At 35.0% G+C, this 22,419-nt stretch overlaps 1 protein-coding gene across 3 annotated transcripts in view; it reads left to right on the plus strand.

The window, feature by feature from the left end:
• Positions 1 to 22,419, plus strand: part of LOC149534706 (cyclin-C1-1-like) — a 150,449-nt gene that overhangs the window by 11,929 nt on the left and 116,101 nt on the right. For all 3 annotated transcript variants that reach the window (XM_089807530.1, XM_089807531.1, XM_089807532.1), the window contains exon 3: positions 10,149 to 10,188. In XM_089807530.1, coding sequence (XP_089663656.1) covers positions 10,149 to 10,188 — 40 coding nt within the window. The remainder of the gene's footprint in view (positions 1 to 10,148; positions 10,189 to 22,419) is intronic.

The following is a 22,419-nucleotide window of genomic DNA, read 5'->3' on the forward strand; positions in this document are numbered from 1 at the left end:
GGACTCCCCCTTGGGGGCTGATTGTCAAGGACCAAGTATGCGTACTCGGGCCCATTCGAAGAAGATTGAGGAAACCAGTAGGAAAGACGAGGTCAAAGCTGCTACTGAAACCATGCATTCTTTGGTGGACCAGGCAGTGAATCTAATCAACACTCCTTAGCTGGTCGGTTGCTATTCCTTTGTTGGACTTTTGCTATTTTTTCCAGCACTGTCCTCTGTGACCTCTTTTTTGTTGTCTGAGGTCTATTTCATGCTTGGTCTTGGTTTCTTTTCTTTGTAGTTCTTTTCTCTTGCTTGTTTCTAGAACTCTGCTGTTGTATAGGTTTCGGGTCTTTTAAAACCTGCTTTTACTTAATCAAAACAATTACTCCAATTTCTTTAGTGATGAATAAGGCATTCGGTTGTAATAAAGTCACCTTAGTGGCAAATTTTGCAAGTTTTATTTCTATTTTTTGTACTTTTCTTTTTGGCATTATGCGAGTCATGTAATAATTATACATTTGGGTGGTTTTGTTTTCCAATGTCTACGTAAGGAGAGTTACCTTGTAACATCCCCAAATTGGAACTAATGTGTTTGGACACAAAAGCAACAATTCCAATAATAATTTTAAAAATATTGAACAAATACAGTGAATAAGCAGATAATGAAGTGTCAAGACAAGACATTGAAAAGTCAAACTATTGAAGGATCAAGATGGCAAAGGGTCTTCACTTTGTAACGACAAGATAATGAAGTGTGAAGGCAGTTTTATAAATTTTTCCAGGAGGAATTTGTATAGAAATACATAGGTTGAGATTCCTTGTTTCACTGTGATCTATATGTAGGGTATTCAAGTTGCTGGTTGTATTTTTTTAGTTTGTTGAGTAATTGTATTAAATGAATATTTCATTTACTGTCTGCAGGTCATAGGGGTGATGACCATTTCTTCAGATTTGGCCTAGTTTTGCACATTGTAAAGCAGTCTTTGGCTCTTTCATTAAATATAGAAGTGATATATTTGTGGCTGAGTTTTTTCTCCCTCAAGTTGGAGTTTTCCTAGGATAATTTGTTGCGTTTCTTGTTCATTTATTTTGTTTGCTGCTTATCTTTATTTCTGGTATGAATCTCCAACACCAAATGCATTTGATTTTGTTTTTCAAAATAGACTCTTGCGGTAGGATGATTTGCTGAAAACCTCCAAGGGGACTTACGTAGTTACTCAAGGTTGCATCCTTAAATTGAAATTCCTTTTTCTATATTTTTTTTGGATTTTTTGGGTTTAATACTTACAAAGGTATATAAAACAAAGTGCAAAAGAGGAGGGTTTGAGAAGATAATTCTACCTTTTTAAGTTAATTCTAGGAACTAATCCTATGTAATCTGGAAACAAGGCTGCAAAAGTGGAATCTGAAACTCTTAGTAGGATGATCTTGAAATCTTCCAGGAAAGATTGAATCCTCCCCAATTCTGAGGATTTTCAGATTGAAATCCTCAATTTGGAATGAATTTCTCTTACAAATTTGCATAAACTTGTTAGAACCTGTCAATCAAATTAGAAAAATCCAAGAAAATTCCAAGAAATGATCTGAAAATTGCCTCTAATCTTGAAAGAAAACAAAATCTTGAATAGAAATTCATTAACTAACATGAAAATTCCAAGAAATGATCATCACTATTCATGGAATTCAATCTGAAAATAGCCCAAAATCTCTATCTTGCATTGAAATCTGAAAATATTTGCTAACTCCAGAGCTAGAATTTTTTGTTTGTGAATGAATACAATGCCAAGCTCATGTATTTATAGGAAGCGATGATATCAAGAAGGAATCAGCTTTCTTTATTTTGTGTTTTTTTAATTTCTTTCTTTTATTGAACTTGGTCGATTTCTCTTAGAGAAGCTTTATTTAAAAAAAACACTTTTTTTTCTTCTTTCATTGAGATTCAGCTTTCTTTTAGAAGCTCTTATGTGACGACCCTGGCCTTGGTTTCTTCTAGAAATTTTCAATTCAATCTCTATCATTTCTTCTAGAAGCTTCCTTAAGTCATATACTTTAAGGAATTTCTCTCTTTGGGTTTATCTTTTTATATAAAATATAACTTTTAAGTATAAGTTAAATTATACTTCTACCTTAAATAATATAATATTGTTAGGATGTTTGAGAGTGATTTCAGATCTCTAGGATATATAATGGAGAGTCTAGATTTTGGAAGATCCTTCATTTTTTTAGTCTTAGCCAAATTTCAGTAATCAACATGCTTGTATTAATGTTCTTTCCCACTACTTTCCACAATAAGTTGATACTAGAAAATGTTGGAGAATTGTAGCTTCAGTCGGATTATTCTAACCGATGAAATTAAATGCATAAGTAGCTATTGGCCCTGAGCATTTAATCTCTATCCTTCTATATACTGATCTGATTATTTATGCATGATCAATAATTAGTTAATTAATACACACACATACACACATAATTAAATATACACACACACATATACATACATACATACATACATACATACATACACATATATATGGATGCACACACACACACACAGATATAATTAAATATACATATACATATGCATAATTGAGTTCAATAATCATAAATCATACTATTGATAATAATTAAAGCATTCATATTGATCAGATTAAGATCGCTGTGAAGTCATTATCAAATAGATTAGTAAACATGCGTTACGTAGAGACATGTCTCTACGTGAACTGTAACGCCCCGCCAGGGAACCCAAAAGAAATTAACCTAATAAGCCACTAAGTTTGCCAAACACTTTTCTTAAAGATTAAAATAACAAGAGATAACATAGCGGAAGCAATAACTGACATACATACATAAGCAATACATAAATAGATTACATCTCTTAAGGGTTCCATGACGTTGAATCACATATATAAGTTCTATTAAGACTAAATCTAATACATAACAAAATCCGCATCATAGAATAACCATAAGTATAAATCAAATGAAATAATATACAATTACATAAGATGCCACATGGCATAACCCAAATGCATAATCATCCTTTGTACAAGTCACAGGGTATGAAAAGCTAAAAGAATATACATCATGAATAAATACAATATCTCATAAGATCTCCAATAATCAAGTACAATACATCAGAGTATGACCACCGAACATAAACACAAGATCAGAATGAAAGGAGCAACTGCACAAGTACATCCAACAATGACATCTAGCTGTCAGATCTCAATGGTATAAGAAACACTACCACCCGACCTCGTGGAACCTAAATGACCCATTCCCACTGTGCTGAGGAGATAATCACAAGTCCCAAACGGATAACAAAACCAATAGTCATAACCATCATCTGGGTCAAGGAAATCCTGATAGCAATCTATCTCAAATGTACCAAGACACAAGTAACATCTAATCCCAGAGGCAAAAAAGATACGTAGGAAATCTACTATGTAAGTGGGCAAGTGTCATCGCATGAGCCAACTCTAAGGTTACCCTGGTAGCCTCTCTGGACTCTGGTCCCCTAGTGACTCTATGCGGCATCAATATCCTTTCTTACAAACAAGGCATACTGATAAGGCAAGGTTGCAACTAAGCATCCTCTCTACTCCCATCCTAGCCTCTACTAGCACTCGAGGCATGGGCGAGGTAAAACACTCATTCTAAGGTTACCCTGGTAGCCTCTCTGGACTCTGGTTCCCTAGTGACTCTATGCAGCATCAGTATCAGTATCCTTTCTTACAAACAAGGCATACTAACAAGGCAAGGTTGCAACTAAGAGGACTCCCATCCTAGCCTGTACTAGCACTCGAGGCATGATCAATAATTAGTTAATTAATACACACACACATAATTAAATATACACACACACATATACATACATACATATATATATGGATGCACACACACACACACACATATAATTAAATATACATATACATATGCATAATTGAGTTCAATAATCATAAATCATACTATTGATAATAATTAAAGCATTCATATTGATCAGATTAAGATCGCTGTGAATTCATTATCAGACAGATTAGTAAACATGCGTTACGTAGAGACATGTCTCGACGTGAACTGTAACGCCCCATTGGGGAACCCAAAAGAAATTAACCTAATAAGCCACTAAGTTTGCCAAACACTTTTCTTAGAGATTAAAATAACAAGAGATAACATAGCGGAAGCAATAACTCACATACATACATAAGCAATACATAAATAGATTACATCTCTTAAGGGTTCCATGACGTTGAATCACATATATAAGTTTTATTAAGATTAAATCTAATACATAACAAAATCCACATCATAGAATAACCATAAGTACAAATCAAATGAAATAATATACAATTACATAAGATGCCACATGGCATAACCCAAATGCATAATCATCCTTTGTACAAGTCACAGGGTATGAAAAGCTAAGAGAATATACATCATGAATAAATACAATATCTCATAAGATCTCCAATAATCAAGTATAATACATCAGAGTATGACCACCGAACATAAACACAAGATCAGAATGAAAGGAGCAACTGCACAAGTACATCCAACAACGACATCTAGCTGTTAGATCTCAATGGTATAAGAAACACTACCACCCGACCTCGTGGAACCTAAATGACCCATTCCCACCGTGCTGAGGAGATAATCTCAAGTCCCAAACGGATAACAAAACCAATAGTCATAACCATCATCTAGGTCAAGGAAATCTTGATAGCAATCTATCTCAAATGTACCAAGACACAAGTAACATCTAATCCCGGAGGCAAAAAAAACACGTAGGAAATCTACTATGTAAGTGGGCAAGTGTCATCGCATGAGCCAACTCTAAGGTTACCCTGGTAGCCTCTTTGGACTCTGGTCCCCTAGTGACTCTATGCGGCATCAGTATCCTTTCTTACAAACAAGGCATACTAACAAGGCAAGGTTGCAACTGAGCATCCTCTCTACTCCCATCCTAGCCTGTACTAGCACTCGAGGCATGGGCGAGGTAAAACACTCACTCTTGTTAATTCATTTTAACCCATTTAATGAAATGTTCACTTATTAATACTACTTACAATGGGTTACCCAAGCAGCCTCTTTAGGGCTTCGACCTCCATTGCAAGCCACTTCCAACATACGCATAGATAACCTACCCTAAGCTCATAAAAAGTACAACTCATAAATCACAATATTCACCTCAGTCCTATATAAGCAACTGAAAAGTACCAATAAATAACTGATTGAAACCTCATAGGTTACACCAAGAAAAGCACACTATTCACCTCAGTCCTATACAAGCAACTGGAAAGCACTAGCAACTGATCAAAACTCATCGCAAAAATACGTGAATGCATCACAATGGTTGGGAATAAAAGATCATGACCAAATAACATACATAACATCATCATAGATCAAACACCTAACCATGACATCACATACAACATCGTAAAACAATAACTCTTAGGCCTCTGGTAAACATTCAAAACTGGTCAATCTACTAAGTCAAACCCAACCCCAGTAAAATAAACCTTACATCACACTAAATATAGTTTCATAATTCATTTGGTTTTGAAAACATAAAAGTTCGATTTTCACAATTGGGTTCAAGTTTTCCATTTTCAAAGTGCCACATTTGCTTAAGGTTTTCAAGTTCACAAAAGTAATAATATTTCCTTAGTATAAAAATCATTTTCATAAAAAAATGAACCATTTCCAAAATAACATTCTTGAAATTTTAAATGAGAAATTCCTCTTAAAAAAATCTAATATACATCTATTTAATTTAAAAAAATAATATACTAATTAACGTCTTATAATTAAGTATTATTATTATTTTTAATTATAATTATTAAATTATTAATAAAATAATATATATATTTATAAATTTATTAATAATAATAATCATTAAATTAAATAGTATAATATTTAATATATAAAAAAACGAATTTAAAATAATCACAAAACTTCCAAATGTGATTTCATATCGCATTCCCCAAATTGGGGAGGCCGCTTAGCGGCCGATTGCTATTGCAACCGGGGGGGGGGGTGGAGGTCATTGCCCCTCTTCCCATTTTTTATTATAATTTTTTTTTGTATAAAACAATACGAACGCCCCTCAATAAAATATATTTTCTTTTATAAAAATTGCAGACAGAGACCTGGTATTTGACTGTTTCCAGCAGGCTTTTTTTTATAATAAAAAAATTAAGAATGGTTTTTTCCAAATCGATTTCCAATTCAATATAGATCTAACTCTCAAATAAAAACAAACCCTATCTACGTTGATAATCCAAACATAATTACTCAACACGAGGGTTTCAAATTTGTTTTCTGTTTAGAGACATTTCCATACCAAAGAACAGTAATTACTCAAACGAGGGTTTCAACACAAAGGCATTTCTAAAACAAGATTCCCACACAATCACGAAGAAGACAGAGGAAAAATTTGAAAATAACTATTGTGATAAACTCAAGCAACATTCCTACCTCGATCTGATGCTAACCGGATGAACACTCAGAGATTGCGAGAATTCTCGTCTTCTCGAAAACCCCTTTTCTCAAAATTTGCTCCTCCAAACCTGTGTGTGGAGAAATGAGCTCTAATTTCTTAATAAAGAGCCTTCTCCTTGTAGGGTTTCGGTTTTACAATCACGCAAAACCTTTTCTTTATTATTTTAATTTCATGTGCAAACTTTTTGCATTTTAAATTAAAATAATCTTTATTCTATTTATTCTCTCTTGCTTTTATAAAATGACAAGACATTTTTAATAGTATATTTATTAATTTAAATAATAATAATATTTAGAGTTCATTAATTAAAATGTAACTTCTAAAGTTAATAATTATTAAATTAAATAAATATTATTACGCCAAATTTGGAACTTTAATCAAATCTTTTAAATTTAGTTCTTCTATTTAATTTATTTCTCAATTAATTAAATATTATTAAAAATTTATTTTTTCGTTATAAAATTTTCGTTAAATTAAACCATTTAATATTCTCTTAATTTGATTTACTAATAATTAAAAATCACAACAGACCCACAAATTTAAATAAGAAAATCCATTTCAAAGACAAAGTACTAAATCAAACTCAAGGGTCAAAATCTCGAATTCACGTCACTTGACAAATTCGGAAGGGAAAATAACTTTGATACTTGTCTGGTTTTCTAGGACAATTGGCTTAGGGATAGGATTTGGACTCAAGAACTATCTCCCCTCTTTACCTCCATGCTCATCCTGGCAATTCAGGGAAGTCGATTCCCTGTAACTGCAATCTGCATAAAAATTGAGCATGTACATATACATATATATCTAAACTAAATAGGCAATGGTGGGGGTGGCGCATGATGTAGATCCCGACTACCAGGTGACTACGACTCCCTCTCTCAACCACATAAAAAATGTCAAACATAAAGTAAAACATACATGTACACCATACACATGCAAGTATGGGGTAAGTAACCATAGAAAACTGCATATAAATCATCCATCTAATTATCATCATGAGATAATTGAAATCACTATATGAACATATGAAGCACCATCATCGAAAGGATAAACATAAACACACGAAATAATTGAGTATCAAGTAGCTCATCAAATATTTAAACTGAGTATAAAATAACATCCAATCAAATCAGGTAACCAAGTACCACTAAATCATAAACATAACCATAAAGTTGGCCTAAAAGAATTCAACAAGAACATGAAAAGTAAACTAGGGGTAGGCATTACATGAACTATGTTTGCGGAGAGACTATTATGGTAAAATAATGATTGTGTTATTAAACAGAGATCATAAATGATCAATATATACAAGTATACACAAGAATGTTTCTATAACAGAGAGAGAGAGAGAAATAGAAACATTCTGAAGAGAGAAAGATGAAGTTTCCATATTGAACAGAGAGAGAATATGGAAACATGAAAGAAGAGTGACCATTAGAAATAGAAGTAAATCTACGGGAGAGAGAGAAACAAAATTAGACTGATTTTACTCTAATAGAGACATGTCTCTATGGGACATGTCTCCTAATGTTTATAAATACCAAAACAATATCAGTATGTAAGAAATGTAAAGAAATCAATAAGTGTATGATCAAGAGACAACAACGATTCTTAAGTAATTAACATTGCCATTTCATATCTCAAGTTTGGCACTGGTAGTAAGATAGCAGCAGATCGATATCATAGCAATATATTGATATCGACTTGATACCAATATATCACTCACTTTATAATATTGTGATCATTAAAAAGTATCAAACAAGCATTGTTCAAATATACACATACACCTGCAAAACAGAGATTAAAAGTTAAAACCCAGAACATATAAATGTGATAAACCTTAACATGGTATCAGATCCAGCATAAGGAAGATCCAAATCAGATTTATAAGAGATCATCCAAACTACCATTAAATATCTTTAGAATTCTTTATATACTCTGCAAAATGGTGAATGGCATCAGATTTGAGGATTGACTCGAAGGAGCATCAAACTTTGTATCTTGGAAATTTAGAATAATGCTTTCCCTAAAAAAACACGAGTTAGAGTCATTTGTAGGAAAAAAATACATCTTTGATAACTTCAAAACCCTTTGTAATAATGCTGGGATTAAGAGGGAGTTTATTGTTTCTTACAACCCTCAACAAAATTGGGTAGCTGAAAGTAAAAATAGGCCAATTGTAGAAGCAACAAGTATTTTGTAAATGCAACCTTTTCAACCCTACGGGCAAGGAAAATGATTGAAGAGGTTGAAAATTATGCAACACCAAAAGGAACCTCTAGGGAAAGCAGAAGACCTCATAAATACTCCATCTATGTTGCCTTTATGAGTGAAATCATCAAATCAGAACCTTCTAGTGTCGAGGCAGCTTTCAAAATTCAAGTTCGGAAAGATGCCATGATAGAAAAAACAAATTTATTCTTAAGAACGATGTTTGGGACATTGTACCTAGACCAAAAGATAAATCAGTGGTTTCATCTTAATGGCTCTTCAGAATCAAACATGCTGTAGATGACAGTAATGAAAAATATAAAGCAAACATGCTGCAGATGACAGTATTGAAAAATATAAAGCAAGATTTGGTGCCAGAGGCTTTTCTCAAAATGAAGGAGTTGATTGACAGTGATTAAAGGTTACATATTTTGAAATTTAAAATTGCACTTCACACAGCAGGGCTCTTTAGTATTACCTTAATAAGTGTATAACTATATTTGTGCGCTCATTGGGACCTGTGTTCTGGGTCCAACTCAAGCAGTTGTATGGTTTTTTAGGAAGTTGTTTGGATTTGCCTATGTGGTCCTGTCTTTTGTGTCCACCTGGTTTGGTGTCTGATATGTGTTTTTTTGTAAGAAAGCTAACTATCCCACATGTAAACTCAAACAAAAGTGTGTGAGATATCAATTTAAAATTGGCTTTTGGTGTTAGAGGATATGATTTTGGAAAAATAAGCTATCACACAATGTTCTAACTTCTAATGTTTGTGTTTGGTCAAGACAATGATCTTAGAGTTCTGTATTTGGTCCAAGTTGGTTTTCTTACTTTCTCAAGAGCATTGTTTTCACTGATATGTATCATCATCTATATCAGTAATTTCATAATTTTGACATTTTTCTAGTTTTCGAAATAGGAACCCATTCTAATTCTCCAGCAGTGTAACTATTTTATTCACAACACTAAAGGTTTCTGTTTTACAGTAAATTAAGATATAGTTTCTGGGATTTTCAGATTTTGAGTAGTTTTTGGATTTAATAGTTTCAATCTTTCATCTATAACACTTCATCAGAAATTCTTTTCATACCATTATTAGCTTTTCTTTTCAGCAGTGACTACATATGGAATCATTACATCTGGACTATTTAAGGCTTCACATTTTTGAACTAAACTAGAATCCATTACAGTGCAGTGGCACACAAATGAATGTGTGAAATTCTTGCATGTTCTACATGCTTTTTCTGATTAATGCTTATAGATATACTATTTGTTTCTCTATCCAATTTTAGTGCAATTGTCGTATAAACTTTAAAGGCTATACTCATTATTTTGGGAATACAATATAGCTTTTGGAATGTGTGCTTTTCCATTGATTATCAGCATATATTTGATAATTATCTCTATTGCCATGTAGAATTGTTTGTCAACAGACTATAATGTTTGATTTTTTATCCAGATATTCAGACATTAGCTCAGCAAGTGAAAGTACGACAAAGGTTAGTATGTCCTACTTGTGTAAGATGATTTTTGAAGTGTGCTAAATATGTCTTCCAATTTTTTTTCTGTTGAAGATTCATTTCTCATCTACCAAATTTAGATATTTTCAAGATAAATTCATACAAAGAATATTTCTAGCATAAAATTAATTGTATTAGAAAGTTTAAGTTTGGTGATTTACATGGATTTATTATTGATACTTTTATTACAAGGTAAATTAGAGTTAAATTGCATAATGGCTTTTTAAAGGCATAAAGCATTCATTTCTAATTGTGTTTATCAGAGTTATACTGCATGGTCTTTCTGATTTTGTCCACCATTTAAAACAGCTATTAGCTACTAGGACCCATTTGTGATTAGTGGTTGAAGGAAGACTCACCATATTGATGAAATCTAATCTCTATTTTGCAAATGATTGATCAACTATTATTGACATCAAGGAAAGGGGATTATTCCTTTTTTGGCCAGTAAAAAAAATGACATTCTATTTCTACACGTCCTACCCTGTAATGGACACCACGGAGCGTACTTGGCCAATATTACCTTACTGTCATAATATTTTTTATAGTCGACTAGGCAGAGTAATGACCCTTGGCGATTCCATGTTGGAATTCCTGAAGGAAGAAGTCTATTTTCTTTAGCTTAATTCATCTCAAAAAATACCACCATAATTTGTTATGAACAAAATATTAATAATTAATATAGAATAAGCACCAATATACACAAAGTTTATTCTTTGTGCAATCCTTTGTGTAATGTCCCCTTCTTTGGCCTAAAAATATAGTTAAATAATTAAAATGATGTCTTTTTATTATTATTTTTTAAGGTCATAAAAGTATTTAGCAAATATCTTTATGTCAATGATAAACTATAAGAGAGCCACTTTATTATTTTTTCCCAAGATGCAGTTTAAAATTAAAAAGAAAAGGGAAATATGAAAAAGCGAGGGAAATGTGAAAAGTAGAATATGAAGAGGTTCTTTAGTGGGTTAGAAAAGAACGGTGAGAGACTCATTGGAGACGTGTTGAGTTTATTCTTCTTCTGTGATTGTAACCTTGTGGTTCTAGAGCTTGGATTTGATCCAACTTAGCCTCTTAAGGATGCAGAACCTCTTGGGAAGATTAGTTTCAAGGGTGAAACTATCCTCCCTAGCTAGTGGTTGGTGGGATTACCCAAATTTCGCATCTGGTTTCTATTACAAAGTAACTGGTAAAATACTTGTTATTAATAGAGACTGAGAGGTCAATATATACAAAATAATGGAACAACGTTTCCTTAGGAAACAATTGTAAAGAATACAAACTTTCTATTCTAGCTAAGAGAAAACTAACAGTTATCTACAACTAACTAAATATTAGAAACATTCTAATATTTACAATAGATTACAAATAGATTACCGTTAACTAATAATAGACGCTTATCTATTATCGTAATACCCTCCCTTAATGGTTAATCTATCCACAACACCAAGCTGTCCTTTGAATTTGACAAACTTATCGGGACCAAGAGGCTTGATGAGAATGTCTGTAGTCTGATTTGTGGTAGGAACATACTACAAGTCTATTGTCCTGCCCTCAACTAGTTGTCATATGTAGTGATAGTGAACATCCACATGCATGGTTCGTTGATGGAAGACTGCATTTCGTGCTAACTTGATAACGCCTTCGTAATCAACAAACAGAGTAGTCGGTTCTGCTGGTGAAATCTGCATAGCCCCAATATCCGACGGAGCCAAATAACTTCACATCCTGCCTTAATAGTCCTGCTGTATTCAGCCTCTGTGGAGGAGAGAAACTACTTGCTGCTTATTACTGGTCCATGTGACGACATTGGATCCCAAATTGAACACATCTAGAAATTGACTTTTTTTCATCAATAGAGCCTACCCAATCTGAATCTGTGAACCCACTGAGTCTAGGAGTAGAACTTCGAGAGTAAAGAAGTCCATAATCTGAAGTGCCCTTCACATGACGAAGCATACACTTTGCTGCCATCCAATGATCAGCCTTAGGAGTTGTCATAAAGTGCGAGACATAGTTGACCGCGAAGCTGATATCAAGCCTAGTAGCAGAGAGGTAGATGAGGCTGCCTACTAGTTGCCTATATGTAGTATCATCAACGAGAGGAGAATCAGACTTTGCAGATAACTTGAGACCTTTCTCCATGGGTGTAGATGCAGGCTTGCAATCTTGCATACATAATTTGTCTAACAGAGCTTTGGCATATTTGGACTAAGAGATGTATATACCAAAAGGCTATTGCCAAACCTCAACACCTAGGCAATAATGCATGAGCCCACGGTCAGTCATCAAAAGACTGGCGTAAATTCTATTTCATTCCCTAAATCAAAGATGCCGAACTGCCATTGATGATCAAATCATTCACATAAATAACTAGAAGGATGATGTCACTGTCAATATTCTTGATGTACAAATTTGAGTCTGAAGAACTCCTCTGGAAGCCTTGATCGCTGAGGTACTTATCAATTTTTATGTACCATGCGCAAGGGGCCTGCTTCAAGCCATAGAGAGCTTTCACTAATTTGAGAATCTGATGTTCTTTTCTGACAACCTTGAAACCAGGAGGTTGTGTCATGTGGACCTCTTCGTGGAGATCACCATTCAAGAAAGCGCTCCTGACGTCCATTTGATGGACCTTCCAACCAAATTGCATTGCCATGGTTAGGACTAATCTGATTGTGCTAATCTTTGCAGTAGGAGAAAAGGTCTCCTCATAATCAATGGCCTAATGCTGAGAAAAGCCCTTCACAACTAAATGAGCTTTGTACTTCTCCAAAGTACCATCATATTTGTATTTGATTTTGTAAACTCATTTGCAGCCAATGGGTTTCTTCCCTGGTGGAAGATCAGAAAGGACCCAGGTGTTATTCTTCAGCAGGCTCTGGTGTTCAGATGTCATGGTCTATTCCCACTCTGGAATTCCTTTAGCCTTGAAATATGTTTAAGGTTCAAACACACTATGAATGTTGGCCATGAGAGCAAAGTTAATAGACTTTGTAGGTTTGCTTTTTTTTTGAGCAATTCTCCCATCAACGAGCTCATCATCACGAAGATTAGCAAGTGTCTTAGCCCACCACTTAGGTTGAAGTGGAGAACGACCAACATTAGTATCAGGAGATGTTTGGTGATCTGGTTCCTCATCAAAAGAATTTGGATCAAACTTTGGTGAAGCATCTACAAATCGAGGTGATCTTGCAGGAAAAGCTGGAGGTGTTTGTATAGGGATCACTTGTATAACTAGAGCTGTAGGAGCTACTGCAGCCCTCCCATCAAGTGGACCTAATGGAAGCCTAACTCCCAAATCGTGGGCCTTCATAGGCTGGTTTGCTAGATCAGGAACAAGAGAAACAAACATGAATGATCCTCGCTACTCATCAAAGACTACATCACGACTATATAGGAGACGAGATGTCTCTGTGTCAATCAAGCGGTAGGCTTTGTGAAGACTACTGTATCTAGCAAGTATGAGTTTCTGACTCTTGGTATCCAACTTGGTACGTGACGCATTAGGGATCCAAACAAAAGCAAGGGAGCCAAAAAACTTTAGGTGACTGATTCAGGGCTTGTGACTTGACCATGCCTCTTTCGGAGTTTTATCTTTGACCACCACGGTGGGTGGCTGGTTCAAAAGATAAACTACACTGTTAACTGCTTCTGCCTAGAGCTTCTTCAGAACATGTCTATGTTCGAGCATGGATCGAGCCATCCCGATGATTGTTTTGTTTCGACGTTCAACTACATTGTTCTGTTATGGTGTGTGGGGTGTGGTTAATTGGTGTTTGATGCGATGAGTATCCAAGAAGCTAGATAATTCATTAGAGCAAAACTCTCCCCATTGTCTGACCTAAGAGTAATAATAGATTTCCCAGACTCTTTTTCAACTAAAGGTTTAAACTTTTGAAATGCTGGAAATACATTTGATTTCTTTTTAAGAAAATATACCCACATTTTTCTACTTAAATCATCAACAAACAACAGAAAATACCTGGACCGAAGAACATAAGAAGTTGCCATAGGGCCGCAAATATCGACATGAACAAGCTGAAGTACCTGAGAAGTTCGCCATGAATCACCACTGGTGAAAGGTGTGCGATGTTGCTTCCTAACCTGGCATGCATCACAAACTCCAAGCTGCTAAGTTTGAATCTCTGGCAATCCAAGGGCAAGCTCATCCCAAGCAAGCTGAGAGAGATAATGCACATTTAAGTGCCCATATCGCTGATGCCAAAGTGTGCTAACAAAAGACCGTCGAGAAGCCATAGCTAAGTCCCAAGAATCACCAGAATTAGTAAGTTGGAAAAGACCATGATCCTCTAGACCCATTGCAACAGTAGACTGAGTCGTCCTATCAATGATGGTACACTGATGTGAACTGAAGGTAACGTCCAAGTATGGAGAATGTCGTAGTAACTGACTGATTGAGAGTAGATTGAGTTCCATCCCTGGAATGTAGTACACATTGAGGAAAATGAGATTCCTCCCAGCAGATTGAATTTGAATGTTGCCTTTACTGACAACGGTGTAGTCTTCTCCGCCACCAAAAATAACAGAATCTGAATAAGGCTGGTAGTCAGTAAACTAGTCTCTATGGTTAGTGAAATGACAAGAGGCACTTGAATCAATGTACTAGGTAGACGAACTCACATGATCTGCAGGTCTTTTAACCATGAAGGTGTAATGGGAAGATTCCGTTTGCTCAATGTGCTTTGCACTCTTCACTTTGGGCTACGAACTTGATTGCTTAGATTGGGTAGCTAAGCGTTTCCTACATTCAACCTTCATGTGACCAAACTTGTGGCAATAATTGCATTGAATGTTCTTTCGAGAGCCTTCTAAAGTTGGAGCAGAGGACTTCTGCTGAGAAGACTGCTGAGACTTGCCTTTATCCTTCTGAAAAGATTTGGCAACAAAGGCTTGATCTATAGAGGTGGAGCTAGAACTACTACCGAACTGTTGTTTCCACTGATCTTGCTGAAGCAGAAGTGTGCAAAGATCAGTGAACTTCAGAACCACACTAGAAAACGTAATGTTTAGTCTCGATAAAATGCTCATAGGACTTTGGTAAGCTTTGGAGAGTGATAACCACAATGTCTTCTTCCTCCATCTTGCAACTGATGGAAAGCAACTAATCACTGATTTCCTGAATCCTATTCAGGTGAGCCTGGAGCAAGGTTTGCTTATCCATGATAATAGGAAATAGAGCATTCTTCAAGAAGAAAGCTTTGCTTTTGTTAGAAGTCTCATGAAGATCTTTGAGATGTGCCCGTATCTCGGCAGCTGTCTTATCGGATGGAATCTGAGAGAGCTGATCATCAGCTATGGATAATTTGAGAAGCATCACTGCCTCTCGATTATTCAAATCCCATGAATCTTGATTTGTGCCAAGGGCAGTCAGACGCTTTGTAACACCCAAAATAATTTTATCGGTATTTCGATATTCAAAAATTGCAATTATTCGTTGCTTCCAAGTGCCATAATTTTCACCATTGAATTTTGAATTGCTCTTGAGCAGAATATTAAACAATGATGCCATAGCACGTTTTTCAATGAAAAAGCATGAAAATTTGCAAGGCACATTCTTCAAGGAAAAAAATAGACCCAAAAAATTTGAAGGGGTACTTAGAAGAGAGCTCGAAAAACCTAAAAAGAATATGATGCTGGTTTCTTCATCCTTTAGCTCAAAAACTGAGGCACAAAAATCGAGGCACTTAGAAAAAATTGACGACAACCCAATTGAGCTCTCAAAAAACCCATCAAGAAACTATAATTAGAATTTTTTTTTTCAAGGTCACAAAATTAGAATTTCGAGCAAAAAAGCTAGTAGGTGGCCATAGAGGTCAGATATGTAGAAAAAAATGGCAGATTTGGACATAATTGGGTGATTTTTGTTTCAAAGCTCAAATTGAGGTTGAGACTGCATTGAAGATTGTTGAAGATTTGGAGATTTAACTCCACAAACGACAGAAAGTATAGGTCTTAGGTCGTGAAAGCTGTCTGCAGAAAAAAGATTGCCAAAAAACGGCCCTTTTTGTTGGTAAATGCAGCGGTTTGTGGTTGCTAGCAGAGGTGGAATCACCATGTACTAGCAAATTGAGCCCTTTACGAATGTGAGTGGTAAAAAAAAGCCCAAAGAAATCGCGATTTGTAGATGCAATTTTGCATATGGGATTTTGCAGATTGCTTTTGATGCCGCGATTCGCCTTTGATGCTGCGATTTGTAGTTACTAATTTCCAAATAAAACTAGTCGCAACCAAGATTTGAATAGAGGAATGTCTCACAAAAACACAAACCCTAGACGGGTTTTTGTGGAAAAACTCAAAAAATAATTTTGAAATGTCTTAGCAAATAATTTAAAAAGAAATTATAAAATTCTCGAAAAAAATTGAAGTATTGGCTCTGATACCATATTACGAAGTAATTGGTAAAATACTTGCTATTAACAGAGACCGAGAAGTTAATATATACAAAAGAATGGAATGATGTTTCCTTAGAAATGATCGTAAAGAATAGAAACTTTTTATTCTAGCTAAGAGAAAACTAAGAGTTATCTACAACTAACTAAATAATAGAAACATACTAATATTTAGAACAGATTACAAATAGATTACCATTAACTAATAATAGACGCTTATCTATTATGGTAATATTTGTAGAGATTGAAGTTTTCTATTATCGTAATAGTTGTAGAGATTGAAGTTTTCAAAATTCGTTAAGTCTTTGTAGAAGACAAATTTCAGGAAGATAGGGCAAAATTTTTGATTACAAGTATTTCAGAAATAAAGAATCATTTATCAGAAAAAGAAATTATTTTCAGAATAAGAGGTTATCGCTAGAAGCGAGAATTTGTTATTTAGAAATCAAAAGTTGTGAATGAAAATATTATATATTAATCTTGGACAATTTTTTATAAGGATTCACGGAAAGATGTAATATCTCTGGATTTGACATAAAGAAATGATATTGAATCAGAGGTGCTTGTTTTGACCAAAATATGGCAGCGATTTAATTAGGAGATTAAATGCACGTCATGTTACCTTTTGTATATTGGCTATGGAAAATAAGATGATGGGGGGTGTGTATTGATTATATGTGTTGGGGAGATTTTAATTGAGAATGTTGTGGTATAGAGGTTTATTGTTTTGGACCGCTTTCTTTTCGTACAGGCACTAATGTTCAAGAGGCAATTTTATTTATTTTGGCCTAAGTTCTCTTTTGAGGACATGACTTTATATTTGCATATTTTCCTTTGAAACTCTGAATTGTTCCTTAGCCTGTGATTGTTATTGAAAGATTCTTTAGTGCCGTGTGAAGATGATTATGCATTCAAATTGTGTCCATACTGAAGTGCATCATTTCCTATCCTTGCATGTAGGTTTTAATGGGGGTCGAGTAAAGTATTTTGTGTAAACAGGAAGATGTTTGGGAATTCCTTCTCATAGCTGATTTTTGTAAGGGGTTATCAATACTGATTAGTGTCGTGGAAGTCATATTTATATGTCCATTGCAGCAAGATCTTCTAATATTGGATATTTCACTTCTTATTCCTATGTATGGAGTTATATTGCTGCATTCTTTTTGGACATGATAGCTAATATAGCTTTTCTTTCTTCCCATTGGCCCATGATCTTCTCTCTCCTAAGGTTGATCTCGGTTGTCTTTGCTGCTGTATCAAACCCAAGAGGATTTAGGAGCCTACAATCTTAACCGGTTCCTAGACTTGCCTGAACTTGCCTAGACTCGACAAGTTCCAGGCCAGGTGACCTCGGGTGAGTCCCAAGGGCCTGAATTTGGACCTAGCCATGTTGTGGGGGTGACTCACTCTAACTCGGGAGTTAGCAAGTTTCAGGGTGACTCGATGAGTCTTGATGGTGAATTGAGCCGATAGATCATAAGTGAATTGCAAAAGAAAAACACAAAATTTATGAGTTTTAAGTTGTCTTTTTCTTCTATTTGTTCTTTGCAACCCTAAAAGGCACCTCATTCCGTTCTGTTGGCAAGAAAAGAGACGAGTGAGGTGAGAAGAAAAACAAGAGGCCAGAGAAGTGCAACTAGTAAGAAAGAGCGAAAAATTTCAACAAATCACATTGGGATTGCATAATACCTACATTCAGTGCATCAAAGAGTCCATATCAACAATTGTAAAGAGCTCTGATCTATTTCAAGTTTGTTGTAAGAGGTAAGAGTGAAATTTTATGGATTTTTTTTTTTTTGTATTTTTTTGATCAATAATAGGTCTGTGCCTTTAGTGTTTCATTAATTTAGAAATTTATTTTGCAGCCCCGTTTGAAGTGCAAGCACCAGGGGAAAAATAATTGGGAAGAAAACCCCCAGTGTAGCCTAGGACAAATCATTGTGTTTATTGATTGATTATTGCATTTACCCCCTTTTGAAGACATTCATTCTCGTACATTATCAAATTTCATAATAATACAATTTTACCTCTAGTTATAAGGTGAATGGAGCAATGTAGAAGTTTAATACAATTTAGACCCTTGATTGGGGCATTGATATGCAAAACATAGAAGGTTTGTTTTTACAGTTGCTTGTAGAATGCTGAATGTACAAATCTCCCCGATTACTCCGTATGGTTACTTCAATTTGTTCATACATGTATATCTACAAACCAAAGCCCAAACCTTTCTTGGGCTAAGGTTAGTGTTAGTCCTCTTAAGAAGAATCATTAATACATAGAGCTCCCACAATAAATCTTGAAGTATTATAAGTTCCTTGTTATTATAACCAAGGAGAATCTATAGACGCTAATATAAATACTGCAAAATTACTAGATAAAAAGAACATATAGAGAATATTCACTCAGACAATGTACATGAGACTGTGAAATAAGAACATAGGATATATTTTCACTCTTGTACTCGAATGGGTTGTTTAGAACAACCATAAATGAGAATTTTGAAACAAAAGTATCAGAGATTGCATCGTACTTCAACCAAAGAAAGCTACAAAGAAAAATGAACCTAAGCTTATATAAATATAACTACAAGAGTAAGTTGATCTTGGGATGTAATAGTCCACCTTTTTGGACTTACCCTAGAAAACAAAGATAAACAACAATAAGGAAAACCAAATCAGATTCCAGGGACACACATAAATACCTTGGGAAACCCTTTGAGAATGAAGGGAAAAACCCAACCACTTAACAAAAGATCATTTTATTGATAATAAACTTCAAGTGTACAACATCCTTTGTGGATGCAATATATATAACAAGAGGAGAGACTCTTCACATTACAACCAAAGGTCTCTTGATTTTTCCAAACTATGACTCTTTATTTTCAAGTACAACTCTTCCTATTTCCATCCCTCAATGCGTGTTGTATGACACTTGTCTTAATATTTAATATAATTTATGATAAACACCCTTTTCAGCTGAAGGTGACCGTAACGGAATAACACCCAGAGATAATGATTTCTATTGCAGCTACAAACTCTAACACTCCCTCTTAGTAAGAGAGAAATCTTTAGCTGAACATTTACACAAGGTTGCAACCAAAATGTTAATGATAAAATCTGATTACATAGATCCTATAAAATTTCATAGAATCAGTCAACATAAAAACCTGCAAGAAACACAACCAACTTTCACGATGTTGTCATGGAATCTCTCAAGATGACACTAAGAGGACAATTTACACATTAATAAGGGCTGAGTGACTAGAAGCAGCAAAATAGATCAGCAAACCAAGGTGAAACCTCTTGCTTCTACTCCGGATAAATTTGGAAATTGATTTGGTCAGCATTCCAAGGTGAAACCAGGTCCTTGTATTACTTGGGTACTTTTTTGGACTCTGGTTGTGGTTTCAGGTCCTTGTAAAACCTGATTTTGATGCTGCTTTTTAGTAGGTTTCAGGACTGCTTTTCCTAGTGGTTGTTAATGCTTTATCTTTTTTGATTTGTTAAAGGGTTTCGGGGTCCCTTCAAAACCTGTTTTTACCATAATCTAAAACAATTTACACATTGTTAATAATCATGGAATCACTCAACATGACAGATTTGTAAGAATCCCAGCTAAGCCTTTAATTACAGAATCTCTCCACGTGAACTATCATGGAATACTCAACATGACATCCAATTCCCATCACTGATTCTCCCCACGTCATGTCATCATTGATTCTCTCCACATGATGATCACTCTCAGAGCGAAAGAGTTATCATAGCTGATTCTTACAATCTCATTTATTCACACAAGAATATAAATAGGCATAACAAAAACAAGACTTACTTCCATTTAAGTCTCAAATTTTACAAATACCACAAGCATTACAAGCATGTATAAAATTGGCAGGGATTCCATAAATACTCCCTCTTAACCAAGTACAACTCCCTCTAAAGTTGAACATCTCCCTCTGAATTAAAAGCTCCTTATGAACGCAAATATGAATCATCAATGAAGAAACATCATCAGGCATCATAACATCAACTCATCACATAATTTCTTGTTGCATCTTGCAACTGATAGAAATTAAATAAACATTAACCTATTATATAGTATCAATTCTTAAAGCAAAAACTTGCACTATTCTAAATAATCAATATTCAGCAATAGTCAAGATCAAAAAAAACTTATATGTGTCTTTGCTAACATCATCACGGTCTCTCATATGTAGGACCAAGTTCTGCTCATAATTGTTTGAAGGAAAGATCAACTCCATCTTTCAATATCTAACAATAAAGAGGTCTTCACAACATCTTTTACCAGAATAGCGATTTAAAAAATCTTAGGCACCAGCAAAAGCATAGCTTGCATGAGACATCACCTGAACAACAAGTAGGTTGCTATGAAGCAAAACAAAATTACGATGATTTTAGGCGCTGGCCTCCAGCACCATGAAACATATCCGTTACAGAGACAAGCATATACACATCCTGAAGATGATTACAAGACAAGAAATGACATGTAGGTAGGCAGTCAATTCTCGATCATGAGACATGGCTCAACTTGAATCCATATTGAACCGATGCTACAAAAAGATGTGTGCTCGTTAATATTAGGATAAATAAGACAGATAACTGTCGATAGCAAGATCACGATGCTCCGACTCGAACCTAGGAAGACCTGGAGGAAGAAACAAAAGCAAAAGTTTTGAGGGAGCCAGTTTCAATAGCTCCAAGAGTTTCACATCTAGAGACGGCAAGAGGAAGGAGTTCTTATAAAATCTGATCCATGATTATGATCTCTCATAGTTCGAGCCATTACATCTGATGCCAATATTTGTGATGATCAATGGTTGATGCGAGAGAGAGGAATCAATAGTTTCATCATACCGAGAATATTGCCACAGGTCTACCTTCTTTCACACTCTTTTTTTGGGTGCCTTAATCTTTCTTCAATTATGACTTAGGCTTGTTCCAATATGTTGCTCAACCTTACGCAGCCTACACAACAACATATAGGTTCTTGCTTGAAAAAATGAAACAACCAATCTGCCGTTACAAAGAAAACGATCCACTATTGAATAAAAGAATTAATGCACAATCTCATCAATACAAAATGACAACTAGAACTAACAAAACAACAGTTACAACAAGGAATGAACTCACCAATATCAATACTGGCATGAAATGCATCATTATATTTGCATCGCTTCCCCTAAAACTGATATGTACATACAATATGAAATCCTTAAAAAATCATCATCACATACACAAAATTCATGGTAGATGTGACCTGCAAAATTATGATATCGAATATGATGTTTCCTTCTTGTTTCATTGGGCCACATGAGAATGGCTTGAGAATAGAGAACGGCAATAAACAATTAGATAATGTCTCAGAAAGAAATCCAAGGCTTGGGGATGCCACCTCCTTTATACTTTAAAATCCTTTGAATTTCTAGCGATATCCCAGTGGTATGACTTCTTGGCCTTTCATGTCTCTGATACCTTGCACGATGAATCAACAAAATTTATGGCAAGTGAATGTTTGAGAAAATAATATTTGGCATGATGATTGAGGTCTTTGCGTGAGACGAAGTTACCAGGACTGCGATTGATGTGGAGATCAAATCTTCGCGAGGTCCTACAGTTTCAAACTCCTCTTGGACTTTTGCAACACTAGGCATCAAGTTCAGAGCTTCAATGAGCCTATCATCCTGCACTTGGAAAAAGGTGTGTGCTCTCTCGTAGTCGTAAGCCATTGGAGGATGAAGGAGATGTCCACGCCAAACATAATCTCCAAAATTGAACCCCTA

Source organism: Cupressus sempervirens, chromosome 10 (genome assembly GCF_028749045.1).
Source record: "Cupressus sempervirens isolate cs-2001-9-10 chromosome 10, ASM2874904v1, whole genome shotgun sequence".
In the NCBI taxonomy this organism is placed as follows: Eukaryota; Viridiplantae; Streptophyta; class Pinopsida; order Cupressales; family Cupressaceae; genus Cupressus; species Cupressus sempervirens.